General features: G+C 39.2%; 1 protein-coding gene across 2 annotated transcripts; it reads right to left on the bottom strand.

The window, feature by feature from the left end:
• Positions 1–230: 230 nt before the first annotated feature.
• Positions 231–18,074, bottom strand: tfap2c (transcription factor AP-2 gamma (activating enhancer binding protein 2 gamma)). Of its 2 annotated transcripts, XM_077530500.1 has the most exons (8): positions 17,635–18,074; positions 15,833–16,336; positions 14,297–14,348; positions 13,218–13,289; positions 11,589–11,811; positions 8,424–8,542; positions 6,464–6,605; positions 231–3,397 (listed from the first exon to the last, which is right to left on the bottom strand). In XM_077530500.1, exons 1-8 carry the CDS (start codon positions 17,680–17,682, stop codon positions 3,109–3,111), a joined length of 1,449 nt encoding a protein of 482 aa, XP_077386626.1. In that variant the 5' UTR covers positions 17,683–18,074; the 3' UTR covers positions 231–3,108. The 2 variants fall into 2 exon arrangements, with proteins under 2 accessions (XP_077386626.1, XP_077386627.1); XM_077530501.1 differs by lacking the exon at positions 13,218–13,289.
• Between the last annotated feature and the right edge of the window lie 1,928 nt (positions 18,075–20,002).

Raw genomic sequence — 20,002 nt, 5'->3', positions numbered from 1 at the left:
TGAAACCGTACGACTGACATCAGTCAATCCAACCATCGAACCAAAACGAAAACAAGTTATTAGTTCTCAGCTGGGAAGCCGTCACATGACACCTGAAAGAAACTAATATGGCTTCCCGTTCCCCTCGCCAAACTTTTTATTTATAGAACGCCGTCCAAAACGTGACTGATAAATTCCGGTAAATCACGTTGAAAAGAACCATGTGAGTCGCTGCCAAGCGTCAGGCTTGAGTCAATTTTATTTTTCTTGATGACAAAAAAAAAAAAAAAAAAAGTATACCATGCCCACTTGCTAATTTCTCTACTCGATAGAAAAACTAACCCGTTTATTATAAAACACATCATCATAAAAACCGCACACCAGAAAGAAACAAAAAAAAAAAAAAATAGCCCATTAAATTACAACATAAATTAGAAAATATTTACATCAGGGGACAAGCTTGTGTAGCTAAAATTCTGCATTGTGTTTTAATGTCTAATTAGAAAAAAATATTTACAATATATCTGCACGCTCACAACATACACACACGCACACGCAGGAGTAAACTCAGACAGGTTGATTTTTTTTTTTTTTTTTTTTTCAAAATACTAAAAGGATGAACACATATGGTAACAAATACAACACGTTTTAAAGGTGACACATTATGGAAAAGTGACTTTTTAATTGTGTACAAACATTTGGGTGCCTTTTGTCTAATCAAAGTATGGAAAAAAAAAACACATTTTGTTGTCGAGCAATTTCTCAACATGTTTTAATAATCCATATTTCATTGACGAAAAAAACTGCTGGAAGCTTGGCTGGGTGAAGATCCTCCATTTTTAAGCAGCAGCCCGATTGAGGGTGGGTGATCATGGGTGGTCATTTTTTAAAAATTTACTTTTATAATACCAATTAAAAAAAAAAAAGTACCGTTTTTTTTCTGTGTGTATATTCTCAGTCATTGAGCTTGTTTTTTGGTTTTTTGGTTTTTAAACGAAAGCATTCAAAACAAGTTTTAGGCGACGCTATCAGCCTAAGGAAGTGTAATTCTGCATGTTGTCGATGAAGTGCTGCCTGCACGAGTGAAAATACAATTCATGTCGGGAACTTGTGTGCACAGGATTTTTCATAAAATTGGTAGCCATCACTTCAAGTCGTCACGGTAACAAAAAGCCATTTTTTGCATTAGCACACACTGCAGTAGAGGGGGGGGGGCGGGACGATGACATCATCAAACAGGAAGATGCGCTTTCAGCTCCAAAAGTTAAGTCTCGTTTGTGTGTGCTATAAATCTTGATCCTTAGTGTATTTGAGTAAAAAGCACATCGCATGTCGCTAAGTCACCCGGGAACTTTAAAACGTTTCAAAACGTTGAAACAAACGAAACAAAAAAAAAACAAAAAAACATAATATGTCTCCTTCAAGACAGCATCAGCGAGGCTTCTGTTGTGTGACCCATTCAGACAGCACAAAACAACACTGGAGTCCTCACACGCGCAGTCATACAAACAAAACACAAGCAATAACAACAGGGGGGAAAAAAAAAAAAAAAAAAAAACGGCGGGCAATTGCATCTCTTTCTCATAATATATATATATATAAAAAAAAAAAAAGTTGTCCTTTTTTGCGAGTCCATCGAGACACAGGAAATCAGAGGATTTGCCTCCAGACGCCACTGAGGAGGAGGAGGAGGAAGGGAGGAAGGGAGGAAGGGAGGGGAGCTCACAACAACTCATCTTGAAATGATGTCCTCTTGACGGGGGATATAAAAAAAAAAAATTAAAAAAAACGGCATGCGCTCCTCCTCGTAAGCGTCCAAGTTGCCCTGGCAGGTTCTCGGAGAAACGTCGGCAATTGTTCGCTCCTTCTCGACTTCCTGATCACGATTTGTGGATTTTTATGGAAGTGGACGAGCCCATTCGAGTTCCCGGATAGATTATGGGAGCAGAAAATTATATCGTGAATAAAGGAGCGATATCAAACCAGGGCTGGACTGGACATCTGGCGATGCAGTGCTTTTTAAGTTATTATGTTTCTAAATTTGACCCCAAGAGACTGGCCCACAATTTAGAGGGACGAGCCCAGAGGTGTCCCAACTTTTTCATTTTGAGGGCCACATACAGAAAATCAGAAGGACGCAAGGGCCACATTAATGTTATGAAGAGAAATTGTGTTTAGTCCTAAAAAATTGTACAAATAATTGATTTGTGCTTTTGCATATTTAGAAAAATGCGACAGTATATAAACCAATTTATTTGTAATATGGCAGCAGGGTTATTATAGTTTTGGAATTTTTCATTTTAGTTAGTTTTTATTAGTTTTCAGGGTGCTTCTGTTAGTTTTAGTTCTTTAATAAATGCTTAATTTTACATTAGTTAGTTTCAGTATTAGTTTTAGTTTTTTTATGTGTATTACTCGTGCACAACATTTAAAAAAAAAAAAACATGGGCGAGCGCGACGTCATTATTCCAGTTTAGATAAAAAAAATAAATCTACTAAAAGTCACATTTAAAATCATCCCCAAAGGCTCAAATTAAATTAATTAGCAAAGACTAAAAAAGAAGGAAATATTTGCTGTAATTATAGTTTTATTTTAGTTAGTTTTGTAAACATAAAATGTAGTTTCAGTTAGTTTACTTTTTTTTTTTTTTTTTTTTAAAAAGCATCTTCGTTTTTGTTTTTATTTCGTTAACGAAATTGATTCATAATTTTTGTTTTTTTCATTAGTTTTAGTTAACTAAAATAACCTTTAATAGCACCTGTGTTTTTTGACACCCTCCCTTCTTACTTTGACCATCTCCGAACATTTTTTGTTTTTATTTTATTTGAACTGAGTCAAATGCCATTTTTTTAGCATATGTCGCGGGCCACTGAAAAAATGGACGGCGGGCCGCAAATGGCCCCCCGGGCCCTAGTTTGGACACCCCCGGATTAGCCCATGAATCCATTTTGAATATAGACAGCAAACTGAGCCAACATCGGCGGCAGGACGACGTATTAGACAGGTATGGTCAAACACAGCCACACGTGACAATACTAGATCGCAAAAAGGGGGCGTGGAGTCGCCAGGGGTCTCGGAGTTCACAGGGAAAAGGGCGGGAGGTTGTTGGGGGGGGGGGGTTGTAAGTCTCATTTCCTGTGCTTGTCCAGTTTGTCGGCGGATTTGCCGCCGCCGTCGGAGGCGCCCTGCGTGTCGGAGCTCAGGTACATCTTGTCCACCTGTTTGAGGGCCTCGTTCAGGTAGTTCTGCAGCGAGGTCATGGCGGCGCAGATGGCCGGCGAGCCGAAGCCGTGGCTGATGAGGCTGAAGTGGGTCAGGCAGCCCTGAATGCCCGGCTCCAGGATGGGCGCCGGGCGCGAGTTGCCCAGCGGCGAGCGGTCTTGGGTGAGCAGGTCGGTGAACTCCTTGCAGATTTGCCTGCGGGGGGGGATGAGTGAACGATTCATTTCACTTTTGTTTTGCGCGTATTTTATGCATCCCAATTGTTCAAAAAAGTGACTTTTTTTAAATTGAAAAAAATGTGCTTTCGTTATGTTGCATACTACAAGCGCATAAAAAATGGGAAGGAGTGTTTTTTTTCCCTAAAATTATTATTTTTTAAACAAAAAACATTATGTGGGGGTGCAATGTGGGCAAAAAAATAAATAAAAAATCCAACACCAAATGGGAAAAAGCCACAATATGGAAAATATTGAAAAAAAAAATAATCCACAAGTTCACAAATCCATAATTCCAAAACAGAAAGGTTCCAAACTGCAAAAAAAAAAAAAAAAAAAAAATGCAGACGCCCACTGTAGTCTTATGTTGCAATGTCACCAATCACCACTAGATGGCAGAAATGCCTTGTTGCACCCACAAAAGGTCTTATGCTGCCTTATATTACGTGAGCATAATATTTTTTTTTTCGGATTTGCAATGATATACAGGACAAACATTGACTCAATGATATTAAAATTTTGAGTGAGTTGATTTTTGTGTAAAAATTACAAAATGAGTTACTTAATGTTGTAAGGCTTGGTTTAAAAAAAAATAGAATATTCAATATCAAATCGATTTTCCTTTTCGAGTGTGATATTGATTTATAAAACCATGAATCAATTATTTTAACAACTATTTTATCCCCATAAATTAATAAGAAAATTGAATTTTAAAGGCCAATTTTTTTTTATCTCAGTGTTTTCTTGAAATTTAATGTTCTCATGAATTTAAAAGTATTTTTCTTACATTTATGAAAGACCTGACTTATCGCACTTTATGACAATTCAGAATCTTTTTCATTTACATTTGCAATTATTGAATTAGAATTATGAAAACACAAATGATTTTAATGTGTTACTTTCATTCATAAATAAATCATATCATTTTCTGACTCTGCAAAATGTAATTTGGAATTTAGTGTTTGTGGAGTTTTTTTTTTTTTTTTAATAGGGAGGGTCGAGTACCGATACCAGCCTTTTTTCCAAGTACTCGAATACTCGTGACGCAGACGAGTACAAGCGAGCGATGGCAGAGGGGGAAGACGTTAAGTGAGTCCTCCTTGCCTGTAAGTGGCGCTATAGCTTGCAGCACTTTGTCACCAAAACTTCACCGGTTTGGAAAGACTTCTTAAACTAGAAGAGCATTTTTGTGTTTTATTTTGAGCGTTGAGACTATTCAAGAGTGAGAGTGTGTCACGATGAGGGGGGGGGGGGGGGGCAGGACCCAAATGCAGGGGGCAACAAAAACAGGGCAAAGCAGGGATGCAAGTAAAAAGGGGATTTAATTAACAAAAAATGTAAACAAGGTACTATGGAAAAATACAAATTAACAAGGTCAAAAACAAACTAATGACGAAAACACGAGGGCAACAAGGCATGACATGGAAAACATGAGATAACAGCAACAGCAACAATGGCTCAACCAGAAGTGAAAGAAAGCAGGGTAACTAAATACACGTGGTAACGAGAAAACAACAGACACCTGGGCAAGATACAAGAGGCTTGGGGAGCTGATTGGTCAACACGGTGGGAAGGGAAGACACACTCAGGTGGACGTGGTTAAACATAACGGGACAAGGGAAGAGACAAGGAATACATGACAAACGACCAAAAGAAAACAAAATCACACCCCCACAAAACCAAAACATGACACAGTGCTGTTTTTTTTGGGTCAAAATTAAAGGAAATATATTTATTTAAAAATATCTTTTAGTGATTTTTTTTTTTTTTATTTGTCAAAATGTACTACTGCTATCAGCAGTTGGTATCGGTGAGTACTGAGGGTCTGAGTATCGGTATCGGTCTGAAAAAAAGTGCTATCGAACATCCCTATTTTTTTTTAATGATGCCATTGACATTTAAGAAGAATTGATGTTCCATAATTAATCAATATCGGAGTGAAAACGGCAAATCAAATCGAACTGAACTCTTGTGAATCGAAATCCAATCGATTGAGGAAATTTGAATCGATACCCAGCCCTAGTTTCTTGTTCCAAACTAGGACTAAACACAGCATCAAAACCAGTGGAATCTGTAAAAACCACTCAGTAAAAAAAATAAAAATAAAAATTATATACACATTAATTAATATAAGGGGTGTTAAAAATATCGATTCAGCAATATTACATCGCGCAATTCTCGAATCGATTCAATAGGCGGCCGAATCGATTTTCTAAATATCCATTTTTGATGGAAAAATATTCACCAAAACGTCTTAGGGTTCACACCTGAAGCACGGAGGAATGTTATTTTAACGTAACATTAAGCCTTAATATTTTATTTTAATGCTGTTCAAACATGAAACAGATTACAAGCTGTATAAGACTGAAGTTTCAGATAAATAAATAATACATTTTTTACATCAGTTTACTGATTAGTAGGGGTGTGAATTGCCTAGTACCTGACGATTCGATTCGTATCACGATTCACAGGTCACGATTCGATTCGATACCGATTAATCCCGATACGAATTTATAAGTCGATTCTTGCGATTTTTTTCATTCAAATTTAGAAAATACTCATCAGTAAGCTTGTAGAGTGTAAGATTTATATGAAAATGTATTATTTATTTATCTGAAATTTCAGTCTTATAGAGGTTGTAATCTGTTTCATGTTTAAACAGCATTAAAATAAAATATTAAGGCTTAATGTTCCGTTCATATAACATTCTTCCATGCCCAAGGTGTGAATCCTAAAAAAAAAAAAAAAAAAAAAAAAAAATCGATTCTGCTGATTATTGAATCGATTCGAGAATCGCGCGATGTAGTATCGCGATATATCGCCGAATCGATTTTTTTTTAACACCCCTACTGATTAGTATTTACTAAATTGAAATAAAAATAATCGCAACAATCGACTTGTAAATTCGGATCGGGATTAATCGGTATGGAATCGAATCGTGATACGAATCGAATCGTCATTTTTTTCATCGCACTTCCTGTTGGAGATCAAATCCCATCGACAATTAGTGAAAGTGAATTTCTCTGCACAAAATGCAACAACTTACTTGGCGGCAAGGAGCATGTTCTTGCGAGAGTTCACCTCGTTCCGTTCCACATGCGGCCTGCCCAGGTACTCCGCGATGGCCTTGGCGGGAAACTCCGTCTCGCACACGTAGCCGAAGTCGCGGGCTAAATGAACAGCTTCGCCTGAGGGGGGAACCGCAACGCGTTGGGACTGTTAGGTCACGACGTCAACAGATTCACGAGGGTTCCCCGTATCAGCTCTTCGCTCCCCGGCGCTTTCGTATTGAAGCTTTTAAGGTCAGCCGGGCCTCCCGGCGAGCGAGATAACAAGGCCCGGATTCAACTCGCGAGGTCTGGAAATAACAGCGGGAGCTGCGGGGGCATTCTCGCCGCGCAGTCATCAGACTTTTTTTTTTTAATCAAAGCGAAGACAGAGGCCGACAGTTCTCGCGAGCTGTGGGGCGAAGGTATGACCGGCCTATATTTACCACGGAGAGGTAAAAGGATGCGTTAGATTTCGGAGGACTCGGGGGCAAAGCGCGGAATGCTGAATGATAACGATTGTGCGTCAGCTGACCAGTCAGACGCTACCGAAGACAGCGCGAGTCGTTGGGGACAAACTGCGGAACCAAATACTTGCGCTGACATTCTCAATTATTTTCTGTCATGCCCAATAGTATCATTTGTCTATAAAATTGTTATAAGCACACCTCTGCGTAACACTGTATCCTTATTAACGTATAAGAGAATAAAAAAAAAAAGAAAGAAATATGGACCAACTTACAAAAAAAAATAGCTTTATTAACTGTAATAGAAAAGATTTCAAGTGCATCTTATTAAATTAAAATTTAAAAATTAATAATAATTCATTTAAAAATTTAAATTAAAATTAAATTAAAAAATCAAATTAAATCCTAAATTAAACGATAAACATTTTTTGACTGACCGCATCAAACCATATGATTTGGAAAAAATAAAACTACATCGTTTTTGGTCTGGAGTTAGGGAGATTCCATGCAATCATGGAATCAGCTGCAGCTGACATATTCGTTCCGGTCTTGAGTCACTTTTATTTTTTATTTTTCCCAAGTTTTTATTTTACTCTCTCCCAAGTGTTAATATTACCGTATTTTCCGCACTATAAGGCGCACCTAAAAAAGCCTTCAATTTTTTCAAAAGCTGACCATGCGCCTTATCGTCCAGTGCGCCTTATATATGGATCAATATTGAGCCGCAACAGGTCAATAAGCTGTCAAGACGCCATCGGTGACCCTGCACGATCGGCAGAAGATCCCGCCATCTTGGATCGCTAGCTAATACTTTACCTCAGAGAAAATAGTAAAACAGTTGTTTATTCATTTTGGGAGTGAATGGAGTTGTCAGAAAGCTGCTTTGTAATCTCTTAATAAAGTTTGACGGACCTATCTGACTGTTTTGTTGACATTCCCTTTAGCGCAGCACCATCTAATGGAGGCATGACGTAACCCCAGCCTCTACTTTAGCGACTTTATATGGAAAAAGTCTTAAAATATGTCATTCATTGAAGGTGTGCCTTATAATGCGGTGCGCCTTATATATGGAAAAAGTTTTAAAATATGTCATTCACTGAAGCTGCGCCTTATAATGCGGAAAATACGTTCCTCCAAAACTGCGGCTATTTGATCCCTATCTAAATAGAGTCAAATTGACGCTACAGAATGTACTTTGTAGAAATGTTTCAATTTTTGTATTTCCTGGAAAGTCTGGGGAAAAGAAATGTCATCAGCGATTATTTTAAGGAGGCGTCGAAATGTAAAGTTGCTGTCGTTCGACTGCGAAGAATGTCAACGACGAGCGGCATTTCGCAGCTCAACGCCACGACTCGTAACATTTTTGCAAAACGACAAGATTGACGTTCCCACATTCTCGCTTTATTGGAGCGACATTCCAGAGCGCCAGAGTAATTGCAGCCGACGAGGAAGACGCGGCGGCGGCGGCGGCGGGCGGAGTGACGCGTCTCACCTTCCACCAGTGAGGTCAGTAGAGTCACGTTGGCCGCCTTCCTTCTTCCCGCCGGCAAGTTGAGCCCAATTTTGTCCAGTTTTTCTCGCAACGAGCGGCCGCCGTTTTTCGACTTGGCTCTGCGGACACACCCAGATACACACACACACACACACAAAAAAAATAATCCACGCATTCAGTAACTGTCAACAACGATTACAGAAATGTGTTCACGGTGCATTGAGAAATGAACATGACATTTAATACTCTGCTCGCATGTTTTTGGACGGATTCCATCAACCCATCCGTCCATTTCGGAAAGTGCTCATCCTCATTACGGCCGCCGATGAGCTGGAGTTTATCCCAGCTGACTTTGTGAGTGAAAAGCAGCGAACATCCCGGACTTGTCATCAGCCAATCACAGGCAACCATTCCCACTAAAGCGAATGTTGTTTTTCGTCGGCGTACGTCCAAAGTCGCAAATGGTCGCAAACGTTCGCAAACGGTTTTAATGGTCGCAGATTTTCTTGACTACAAACCCTGAAGAAAAAAAAATATTCGGCATGTTCGCAAACCCTCGCAAGCCTTCGCTAACAGCCGACTGTTTGTCAACATAGAGTTGCTTTTATCAGTGTTCCTTGACTCGGAAATGTAAAAATTAGAGGTGTCAAAATTAGTGCGTTCATTTTGAGTTAATATAAAGTTCCTTTAACGCCACTAATTTTCTTTTTTGAACGCGTGATTAACTCATTCAAACCCAAAGACGTATAAATACGTTTTGCAATACTTTGTTCTTCATTCCCAAAAACATATTTATACGTTTTTTTGGGGGGGGGGTTTATGCTAAGCATAAATATAGAGCTTCTGACATGAAGAGGTCGTTTAAAGCAATGGTAGTTATTGCATAACCCTTACCTCAACACAAATCAATATCACACTCATTTTTTTAATTTTATGAATTATTATGAAATCACTGTATCCGTGACTAAAATATACCATCATATTTCTATTAGTTTAACATTTTTTTCCACTTTTACGTTAACAAGACAGCGATTGGCTGGCAACCAGCCCAGGGTGTCCCCCGCCTACTGCCCAAAGCCAGCTGAGATAGGCTCCAGCACCCCCTGCGACCCTTGTGAGGAATAAGTGGTCAAGAAAATGGATGGATAAAAACAAGATTATGAAAACAAAAAAAATATTGTACATTTTATTGTACATTTAGAACAGGTATAAAATTTGCAATTAATCGTGAGTTATCTATTGAAGTCATGCGATTAATTACACTAAAAAATAATAATAATAATCGCCTGACACCCTTAGTAATAATTGACACAGCAAGAGCAATTTTTCTGTCGGTTTGACTGAATTACACTGTGTCCATATTGCTTGATAGGGACCAAGTATGGAGCCCTGAGGTACACCAAACCATCCGTTCATCCATTTTCTATAGGGTTTGTTCTAATTGGGTTAGCTGGAGTCCGTGCCATCTAAATTTTAGCAAGAAGAAAGGTAGTCCCTGGACTTGTCATACTGATGGACAATTTCGTCTTCAATTAGCCTAGCATGAATGTTTTTGGAATGTGGGGAAGAACTTGAAGCACCTGGGAAAAAAAAAAATGTGCAAGCATCGAACTGTGAAGGCAGACATGTTTGGACCGGCTCCAAATATTTAATTAAAAAAAGAATTATGACTACATACAGGACTGGAAATAACCTGCGGAACTTGCCGTCTCATCCATGTGACGACATGCAAATGAAATGAACGCGCTCTTTTGTGAAGTGGAAAAGGTCACGAGACAATTGAGCGGCAACACGGGCAACGGTGTGTCGTCTGCACAAAATAACACAACTCCCCGCGACGCACTTTCTGCACGAGTGGCGGTCCAGCGCTCCCTGCGAGACGGGCAACATCCTTTGGTGTGAATCCGTCCGCTACTATCGCGATCCCCCCTCCTCGTGCCATATGACCTACTTAAAAACATGCTTGTGAATTTGTGCGCATGTGTGTCAGCAATAACGCGAGGCACATGGGAAGCTGCAAACGTGCGCGACAAGCACAAAATCTCCTGTCAGGGGCGTCTGGTGTATACTAGACCGTCCGTCACACATGTGCACACACGCACACGCACTCTTCCTATCCAGATCAGTGTGGTTAGTATCCGCGGTGAGGTATTCCCCGGAAGAAAATTTACTACAAACCCACATACGCCTTGATATACAAGTTTATTTTGCGTTTAAAATTGTGACCACGCTTGTAACGCAAAACATTTGTTTGGACTTTCCATGTTACTCTCAAGACTACAAAAACGTACAACTTGTCGCTCACTCTGGTGTGCCTCAGGGCTCTATACTTGGTCCTCTAGCAAGTGTAATTCTGTCAAACCAAATATATGCATATATTATGAAATTGAACTGGGAAAAAGTGTGAATCAATTACTGTATTTAAAAAGAGGTTAATAAATAAATAGTAAATAAATTGGTGTGCGTATGTATGTTTATATGTGGATGTACTTATTACAAACCACATACGCCTTGATATACAAGTTTATTTTGTGTTTAAAATTGTGACCATGCTTGTAACGCAAAACATTTGTTTGGACTTTCCATGCTCCTCTCAGACTACAAAAACGTACAACTTGGGCGGATGACGTTTACTCTGGTGTGCCTCATGGCTCTCTACTTGGTCCTCTAGCAAGTGTAATTCTGTCAAACCAAATATATGCATTTATTATGAAATTGAACTAGAAAAAAATGTGAATCAATTGCTGTATTTAAAAAGAGGTTTAAAACGATGATAGAAAAATATGTAAATCAAGTATAAATGTAAAATTTGTGTGCGTATGTATGTTTATATGTGGATGTACTTATTACAAACCACATATGCCTTGATATACAAGTTTATTTTGCATTTAAATTGTGACCACGCTTGTAACTCAAAACACTTGTTTGGACTTTCCATGTTCCTCTCAGGCTAAAAAAAATTACAACTTGTCTATAGGTCGCCTGTGATTGGCTGTCCACAGGGATAAACTAAATGAGGACAAATGCTAAATAAATGGGCGGATGACGTTCACTCTGGTGTGCCTCAGGGCTCTATACTTGGTCCTCTAGCAATTGCAATTCTGTCAAACCATACTTGCAGTTTGTCTTTGTATAACAACAAAAATAACTTGTTTCCGCTCTGACCTGCGTAAAACTCCTCCCAGCAGCGACGCGTTGAGGCACTCGGGCGGCGAGAGTCGCCTCTGGACCTCGGCCACCGTCACCTTGTACTTGGAGGTGGAGCTGAGCAGCGAGAGGCGGCCCGGGACGGAGCAGAAGACCTCCGTGGGGTTGGACACCATGCCGAGCAGGGACTCCTTCTGGAAGGGGAGGCCCAGCGCGTTGCCTTTGGGGAGACTCACGGGCCCTTGAAGAGGACGTGAGCGAGAAACCGACGATGAGTCACTCGTAACATTTTGTTCTTCATCAAAGCCACGTTCATCACGCGCTACAATGTGTTTCCACTCGGATTTCGTAAGGAAGTGGCACCAAAGCTTATGAATCATACTACTGTGTGTGATTTGGTTTATAAGCTAAATAAGGTCTCCAAAATTGAACTGTGAATTCCCCCCCCCCCCCCCCCCCCAAAAAAAAAAAAGTCTGATCTTGCAACTAGACTAAGTGCAATGTCTGTAGAAATTGCGTGGGAATGCTGAAAGCTGAATGCTAGTAGGTGAATGCTAAGATTTTAATGCATGTGGAATGCTTATGAAGTAAATTGAGAGATAAATTGTGACTTTATAACCTATAACCTGAAAGTGATACTTAAAAAAGGTTCAATGTCTGTCAATGTCTGTATATGGAAGTCCGAACAGTCCTCTAAAAGAAACCCTTTGACACCCTTTGACCCTTTTTTTTTTATTTAATAACCTCAAACATGTTTCTGACCTCACAATATTTGTGTCATTTTCTGTTGGGAGGGTGCACTGGCGAAATCATAATATACTTTTCAGTAATTCACTAAAACTTTTGAGGGCCAACAGTATCAACAAACACTCCACAAAGATGGCCGACTGGTTGTGAGGCAAAGAAGGGATTATGATCATTTTGTTTTGTTTGCGTTATATTACAAAGTTTGCTTCAACGTGTCAGTCACTATCTTCCTAAATGTAAATGGCTACACAATTAAAAAAAACTCTAAATCAACTCAATGGAGAAAAGCAACTGTTTTGAACTAGACTAAGTGCAATTTCTGGAGAAATTGCGTGGGAATGCTGAAAGCAAATAGAGAGAGATAAATTATGAAATTATAACCTCCTGGTTACTGGACAATGCACTTTACCTACTGAGCCACCGAGCAGTAGTAGAAGTGGGCGTGGAAAGTGATATTTAGAAAAAGTTAAATGACTGTCCCATTGAAAATGAACAGGGAAAAGTTGATATTAAATGTTAAATTTGGCAAATACTGTAATCAGACAATATATACCCCGCGAGGCGTGAATTTTTGAAGCTAGTTGAAATTTGAACAATGCAAATTGTAAGTATTATGTGGGAGTTGTTAGGCGGCAAACAAGTGTGGCGAATAAAAATCACAATAACACATGTGGGAATGCTTCAGCATTCCCACAACTATAGCGCGCCAATTTAAACGCCAGTAAGCCATCGTCCACAAAATGTGTGCAATACATACAGGCAGCCAAGTTTTTCCCCTTCTTAGCAATCCTTGAAGTTGTACAAGAAAAGTATAAGCACTGACAGTCACTGGACACACAAGCACCACATCACAGCACACTAACAAAAGAGAAAGAAAACAAGCGAGGCGACAATCCTCACCGGCAAGGATGCCGCCCTGATAACAAGTCCTCTGTACGCGATCAAGGCTCCTGGCCCCTCGCAGTCCTAAGACTGAGACAGAAATCACAAGAGTCACACATGTGCCGCCTGCCTGCTCGGGGGAAGCCTACTTTGCCCACAGCGCGCCCTCGGGCGTGGGAACGCCACATGATGAGTCAGCAGAGCTTTCTGGCGAGAAAAAGCAAAGGACTTTTTCTTTTTCAAAATGTGTTTTTAAAGGCACTAATTGTACGTGAAAAATAATGAAAGTATCAAATTAATTATCGACAAAATATTAACTTTTTATTGCTAAAACGGGCTAAATAAGTGACTTTTTTTTTTGTGATCATCAATGAATGCAATTGATCGACATATTCCGATCACGAATTTTTACGCTTGATGGAAACACCACTAGTAAAAACAACTTAGAAAATCTTTTTTTTTTTTTTTTTTTGCTCTACCCCCAAAACCAACAACAAAAACGGTTAGCAATGCGATTTTTGTATGCGCTTGACATATGACTGCAAGAGAAGCAACTAACATGACATTACGCAACTCATCCATCTTTCTCCCTTGCACGTAAAGTCGATGATTACAAGTGCTATTTAGTCAACGTGCAGTTTCTCTGACTCAAAGCCCGTTTAATGGACTCCTGATGACAAAACATCGGGGGAATTAAGATCCTTAATCAAAACAGTTCGTGTCCCAACAAATTACTAAACTGTCCTTCACATGCGAGCCCCGCCCCCATGCGTGCATCCCAAAGCGGGATCGGCCCGTATACGCTTCATTTCCTGCCCGAGCGTCTCAAAAAGACGAGCCACATTCTTTTATTTGGACGCTTTCCTTTCACCCACTTTTCAAGCACCTTCCCCGCCAACGGGATCACGTGGAGCTTAGCTAAGTGCATCGCGCCGGCATGGAAGGATCATGGGGGGATGTACTGTACATACTGTACTCAGGATATGCACGTCACGACTATAAAGCAGCGGTTGCTTGGAATTATGAGTGACGGTGTGAATCTTCACGGATGACTCAACGGGAGCACTGTTCGATTCTTTTGAGTTGGAAAAACTCACCTTTTTTGATGACCGTCTGATCTGCCATGATTATACCGTGGTCATCCACGTGCTGATAAAAAAAAAAAAGAAAAAAAAAAAAGAAATGAGATCACGAAGGCCTACTTATATATATATATATATATATATATATATATATATATATATATATATATATATATATATATATATATATATATATATATATATATAGCACCAACTAATGGGAGCCAGTAAAAAATAAAAAAAAATAAAAATAACTGCATTAAAAAGCATGTTTCAAACTGTCAACTGTTTGTAATATTTCCGCACTTTGTATATGTAGCTAAATGAAACCGACAAAATATTAAGACTACTCTCAGTGATTATAATTACATCAAGGTCATCATTTATGAGTGTGTCAATCAAAACAAAGCAGTATTATCACCCCAAAGGCAGATTATTATTTTTTTTTTTATATACAGACGTTGGATCACATTCCAATTTACAGCTCATTCGTTTATTTGATATAAGAGCATAACAAAAAAAACAATAAACACACCCACATAGCTGCTTTGATTGAAGTGTTTTAGTGCTCAAAGTGTCCACAGGCGGTTATAAATTATGATAGATAACTTGTTTTTGTTTTGTTTTTTTGTTATTTTCTGGCTAAGTTAATTTGGACCAACTGAATTGGTATTTATGGCAACAATGGTCGTTAGCACAACAAAATAAGCAAGTAGTTTGCTCCAAAACAATTTGCTGAGTTGTTTTTATTTCAATCTCTATGTTGGGGGGTGTCAATGAGTTCTGTATAGGCCTAAACTCATATTTCCTTATTGTGAAATGTAGGAGAGCCAATTTTCACAACAGCATTGAAAATAAAATTGAAAATAAATAGTTGAGTAATTGCCCAACTTAATTTATTTTTTTTTTTTGTTAGTTGGCTTGAAATGTTGAGTTCACCCAAGAATGTACATAAAAGTATACAAGGATGTACACCCTTAAAACTGCATGGCCAAAAATAATAAAATTTTAGTCCGAAAAATTGACGAACCGCTACTTGGGTCAAGTTTTTTTTTTTTTTGCATGAAAACAAACCAATTTTCGGGGGTCTACAAAACAACCAAGAAAGTTGGGTATGATTATGATGTATGATCATTGAAGCATGGAGGGCCACATTTCAAAAACAATCTAAATTTGGCCTACATAGTGCCTAAAGAAAATTATTATAAGCTCTGGAAAAATTTGACCTTTTGCCACCTTACACCCTGGAAAATACAATAAACAAAATCAAATATATTTTGACAATAATAATAATAAATTAAATCAAATAATTTATTATTTAACTTATCATTTTTCACATATATCAGGGGTGTCAAACCTATGCAGGGGAAAGGTCACAATTTTGTGGGGGAATTTTGTAAATGATATTTCATGGTGAAAATGGAGTGCAAATAGTTCCAATCCCTCAATAAATGGATTCCATTTTCACACAGGCTACATGACTTTAAAGTGTTGTGCTTGTATCACAATGTGCTGTGGTCAAAGTTTCCGGCGGTCGTGAGTGACACGCACCTGCACGTCGTCCATGCCGTGGCCCTGCATGTCGTGCATGGCCATGCCGTCCCCGATCACCGACGCCTCGATGCCGTGGGCGTGCGGGGCCAGCAGCTCCGGCCGGCGGAAGCCTTCCCTCCTGAGCCCGGACGAGCCTCCTCCCCCCTCCAGGCCGAGGATCTGCCCCGCCAGGCCGCTCCTGCCGTGCGCCGCCAACCCCTCCTGGCCCGGGCGTCCCGGCCACGGCGGCGGCTGTTGCTGCTGCTGCTGTTGCTGTTGTTGCTGCTGGTTGGACGCCGGCGACTGGTGCAGCGAGTTGATGTTGAAGGGGTCGCCCAGGTGCGAGTAAGGGTCGGCGGACTGCGGGTAGGAGATGGGCTGGTAGGGGGGCGGGAAGTAGGGCGGCTGGAAGTCCGAGGTGGCCGAGTGCGAGAGGGAGGGGGGCGTGCTGTACAGGTGCTGGCTGACCGCCGGCAGGTGGGGCAGACGCGGGTTGCCATTGCTGCTGCCGTCGTGTCGCTCCTGGAAGGATGGAGGAGAAGGCACTTGGTCAACTTTGGGGATTCCAACACTGCAAATTCACCATTCAAATATTTTGTATTGTATCCTGAGAACGAAATGTGTCCTATTTTGTTTTGTTTTACGTTAAACACACCAAAAAGTTAGCATTAGCTATTAAAAAAAAAAAAAAAAAAAAGTTTATGTTTTGATTTGAGCGGCTCCCACGTGATTTACTTCTTCTTCATTTACTTAAAATACAAAACAAAAGTTTGGGGACAATGTTTTCAATATTCAAATGTTTTTTCTTTCTTTTTTCTCTCTAACTCTTTTTTTTTTTTTTTTGCATTACTGTAACTCTTTCAGTTGTCACTTGGTGGTTATACAAGAGTCATTATGGCAAAAACAGGAAGAATTTTTTACTTTAATAAACGCTTCAGGTGATTTATATATTTGTCTTTATTTATTTATTTATTTATTTAGAATTATTTCGTTGATCTTTTTTTCATCATGTGTGCCAACAGCCCTTTTATTGAAGGTCTACAAGATGTGTTTCGAATGTCAAAATCACTCATCCAAGATGCAGGACTGTCTGAGAAAATGAGAATATTGTGATAAAGTCCATTATTTTCTGTCATGCAGTTAAATAAGCAAAAATGCCATATGATTAATTAAAAATCAACTGAAATATTGCAAGTCTTGTCGTTTTAATATTGCTGTTTATGGCTTTTTTTTTTTTAACTTGGTCTGAGGAAATATTCTAATATTTTGAGATAGGATATTTGAGTTTTCTTAAACTGTAAGCCATAATCAGCAATATTAAAATAATGAAAAGGTTTGCAATATTTCAGTTGATTTGTAATGAATCCAGAATGTATGGAATTTTTGCTTATTTAATTGCATTACACAAAATAATGGACTTTATCACAATATTCTAATTTTCTGAGACAGTCCTGTAAATGGTTGAAAAAACAACATACAGTATAATCGAGACATAATCCAAAAATAATAATAATAATAATAATAATTGCTTGCTTTATATGCTCGACTGACTGGTTTGAGTGACTATAGTTAAATAGTTAAAAACGACTTTAACCTGAAAAGTTAGTCTTACACACGAAAACTGCTGGGCCAAAATCAACCCAATTTGAGTCAAAGTTTGGACCGACCAAGCTAGCTTAGATCAATTTTAAATCCCCAAAAGGTTGTTTTGTATAAAACTTTGTGTGACTTGAAGTGACCCAGCAGTTTTCAGGGCGTATTTTTCAAACCTTTACGATTGTTTTCGCCTCATTCAAATTCCGGATTGTCTCCGAACTCACCTCGCAGTCATCCTCATACTTGACGTTGTCTGCTAATTTCCACAACATGGTGACCCCCGGGGGAAAAGTGTTGCTCACCCCCCGGAAAGACAACAACAACGACAATAGTAGAAAATAAAAACACGCACACAAAGCGAAAAAAAAAAAAAAGGCTGCTTGGAGTTAATCCAGCTTGGTGGGGAAGAAGATCCGGGAAAGTGCACACGATCCGCCCGACAACCGGCGTCTGTTCCACGGTGAACCAGTTTTAAAAAAAAAAGAAGAAGAAGAAGAAGAAGAAGAAGAAAACTGAAGATTTGTCTTGTGGTCTTGGTGGTGGCTCGTCGCGTCTGTTGAGCAACCGAAGCTCGACTGCGCATTTAACAGAAGAAACTTGACTCCCTCTGATGGACGTCGAAAAGAGCGCAGAGGCGGGAACAGGCACAAGTTTCAGGCTTGCCTTTGCAGCTGGCCCAAAAGTCTGAACGGTCGCTCTCGGGTGGGCGTTGCTACAGTGACTGACGTCAGCAGCAATGACAACTCGGAGGAGCGATCGCTGATTGGTTGAAAAAGAGGGCCAATCGGAAAGCTGTGCGTCTGGATGTTGTCAGAGCAGAAGTAAGGCAGAAAGGGGAGATTTGAAGAACTTCTGGATGTTTCTTTCTTCCTTTTTATTTGTTTTATTTTACATTTATTACAACAGGACAACTTTAAAGCGATACTTTACTTATTTAGCCATTTTTTTGGCAGTCAAACATTAATATTTTTCCTATAATAAATGTTATATTTTCATTACTTTTCATGTACAATTAGTACCTTTAAAAACACATTTTGAAACTTGCTGTCGACTGAAAATCACAGCTCAGCTTGTGAATGTCACATGACCAAACCTAGAAAACAGGCGAGCTGTGATTGGTTACCTGAGGCCTTGTGATGTCATTTTCAGTCGACAGCAAGTTGCAAAATGTGTTTTTAAATTAAAAAAAAATAATAATAATAATAAAATAAAAATAAATAAATAATGTGCTTTTAAAGGTACTAATTGTACGTGGAAAAATAGTGAAAGTATCAAATTAATTATAGACAAAATATGAACTTTTTATTGCTATAATGGGCTAAATAAGCTTTAAGAACTGCCTTTTTTGCACAATTGGATTTTTTTTTTTCCTGCACCATTTTACATTAATGTCTACGAAAAATTGTTTTTCAATTTCATATAAGCCATAATTATCTGGAACATTTTCGAGTTACTGTAGTCATGCAATACTATAAAATGTGTATATCTTTGTGCAATTGATTGAATTCCAGCAACAACAACAACAACAAAAAATTACACAAATTGTCAGTTTGAAAGTCTCAATTAAATAATATGAGGTGTTGTTAAAGCCTTTCTCAGTGGTGATTAAGAGCCTGCAATGAGCCCGAGGGTTTTGGTAAGCATGCACGGAACTCCTTCTTGAGCTCATTTGCATTTTTTTGGTGGAGCTCTGCAAGGTCCGACATGAGCACGCTTTGAAGCTTTGGCATGATTTTGTTGTATAAAAGTGCACGAAAAGGCCCTTTAACGCTGCTCGCGCGGATTCTAATTTGAGAGAGAAAATCCGCATGTGGTCTTATAGTGGAGCGACGCATGCGCGCAACCGCGCACGCATGCGAACAGCAAAAGATTCACTTTGTTGATTAATATTTTTTTTTTCTTTTTTACTTCCGAGTGGACAGAGGAGCGACTTCAGAGGCAGTTAATCACGGTTGGCCTGCCCGCTTTCAACGCCACTCAGTGTGTGCGTGTGGCCTTTAACGACATTTTGAAACGTAAGACGGTTCTGCGGATGTCAGGTGGAAACGAAATCATAAAAATGTCACACGAATTCTTTTTTTTTTTTTTTTTTTTAAATCAGCATAGGCCTATGCACAAATTTGTTGATTCAAGTGAGTTTTAATCAAATCAAATAACCCTGCAAGCTAAGCTATAAATAAAATTCACGTATGATACATTTTAAATATGCGAGATTCTTACCGGTGACTTTAATTGCACATTAAAATTAATTGCTTTAAATTAGGCATCGTCAGCAGAATAATTGTGTATTAAACAATTACACATGAGTATTTACTTGTTTCAAACAACTCCGACTCGACACGCTCATAATTCTTTGGAATTTAAAATAAGATTTCGAGTTAATAAGACATTTTAAATGTGCACAATAATAATAATAATGATAATAATAATAGCTCACCCTCCAGTCTATCCGAGTCTCCAGCACAGACATCTGCAAGGCTCCGGTCGCGGCCAGTGAGTGAAACATGCTTCACTTCACAAGCATTGCAGCTCGCTTTTTCACCTGCTCGCGTGCACTGCGCATGCGCCGCGCGCGAGCACAACAACACCTGA

The sequence above is a fragment of the Festucalex cinctus genome, chromosome 8, assembly GCF_051991245.1.
Source record: "Festucalex cinctus isolate MCC-2025b chromosome 8, RoL_Fcin_1.0, whole genome shotgun sequence".
In the NCBI taxonomy this organism is placed as follows: Eukaryota; Metazoa; Chordata; class Actinopteri; order Syngnathiformes; family Syngnathidae; genus Festucalex; species Festucalex cinctus.
The sequence above is the reverse complement of the archived record's forward strand: the minus strand, read 5'-3'. Positions and strand labels throughout refer to the sequence as shown.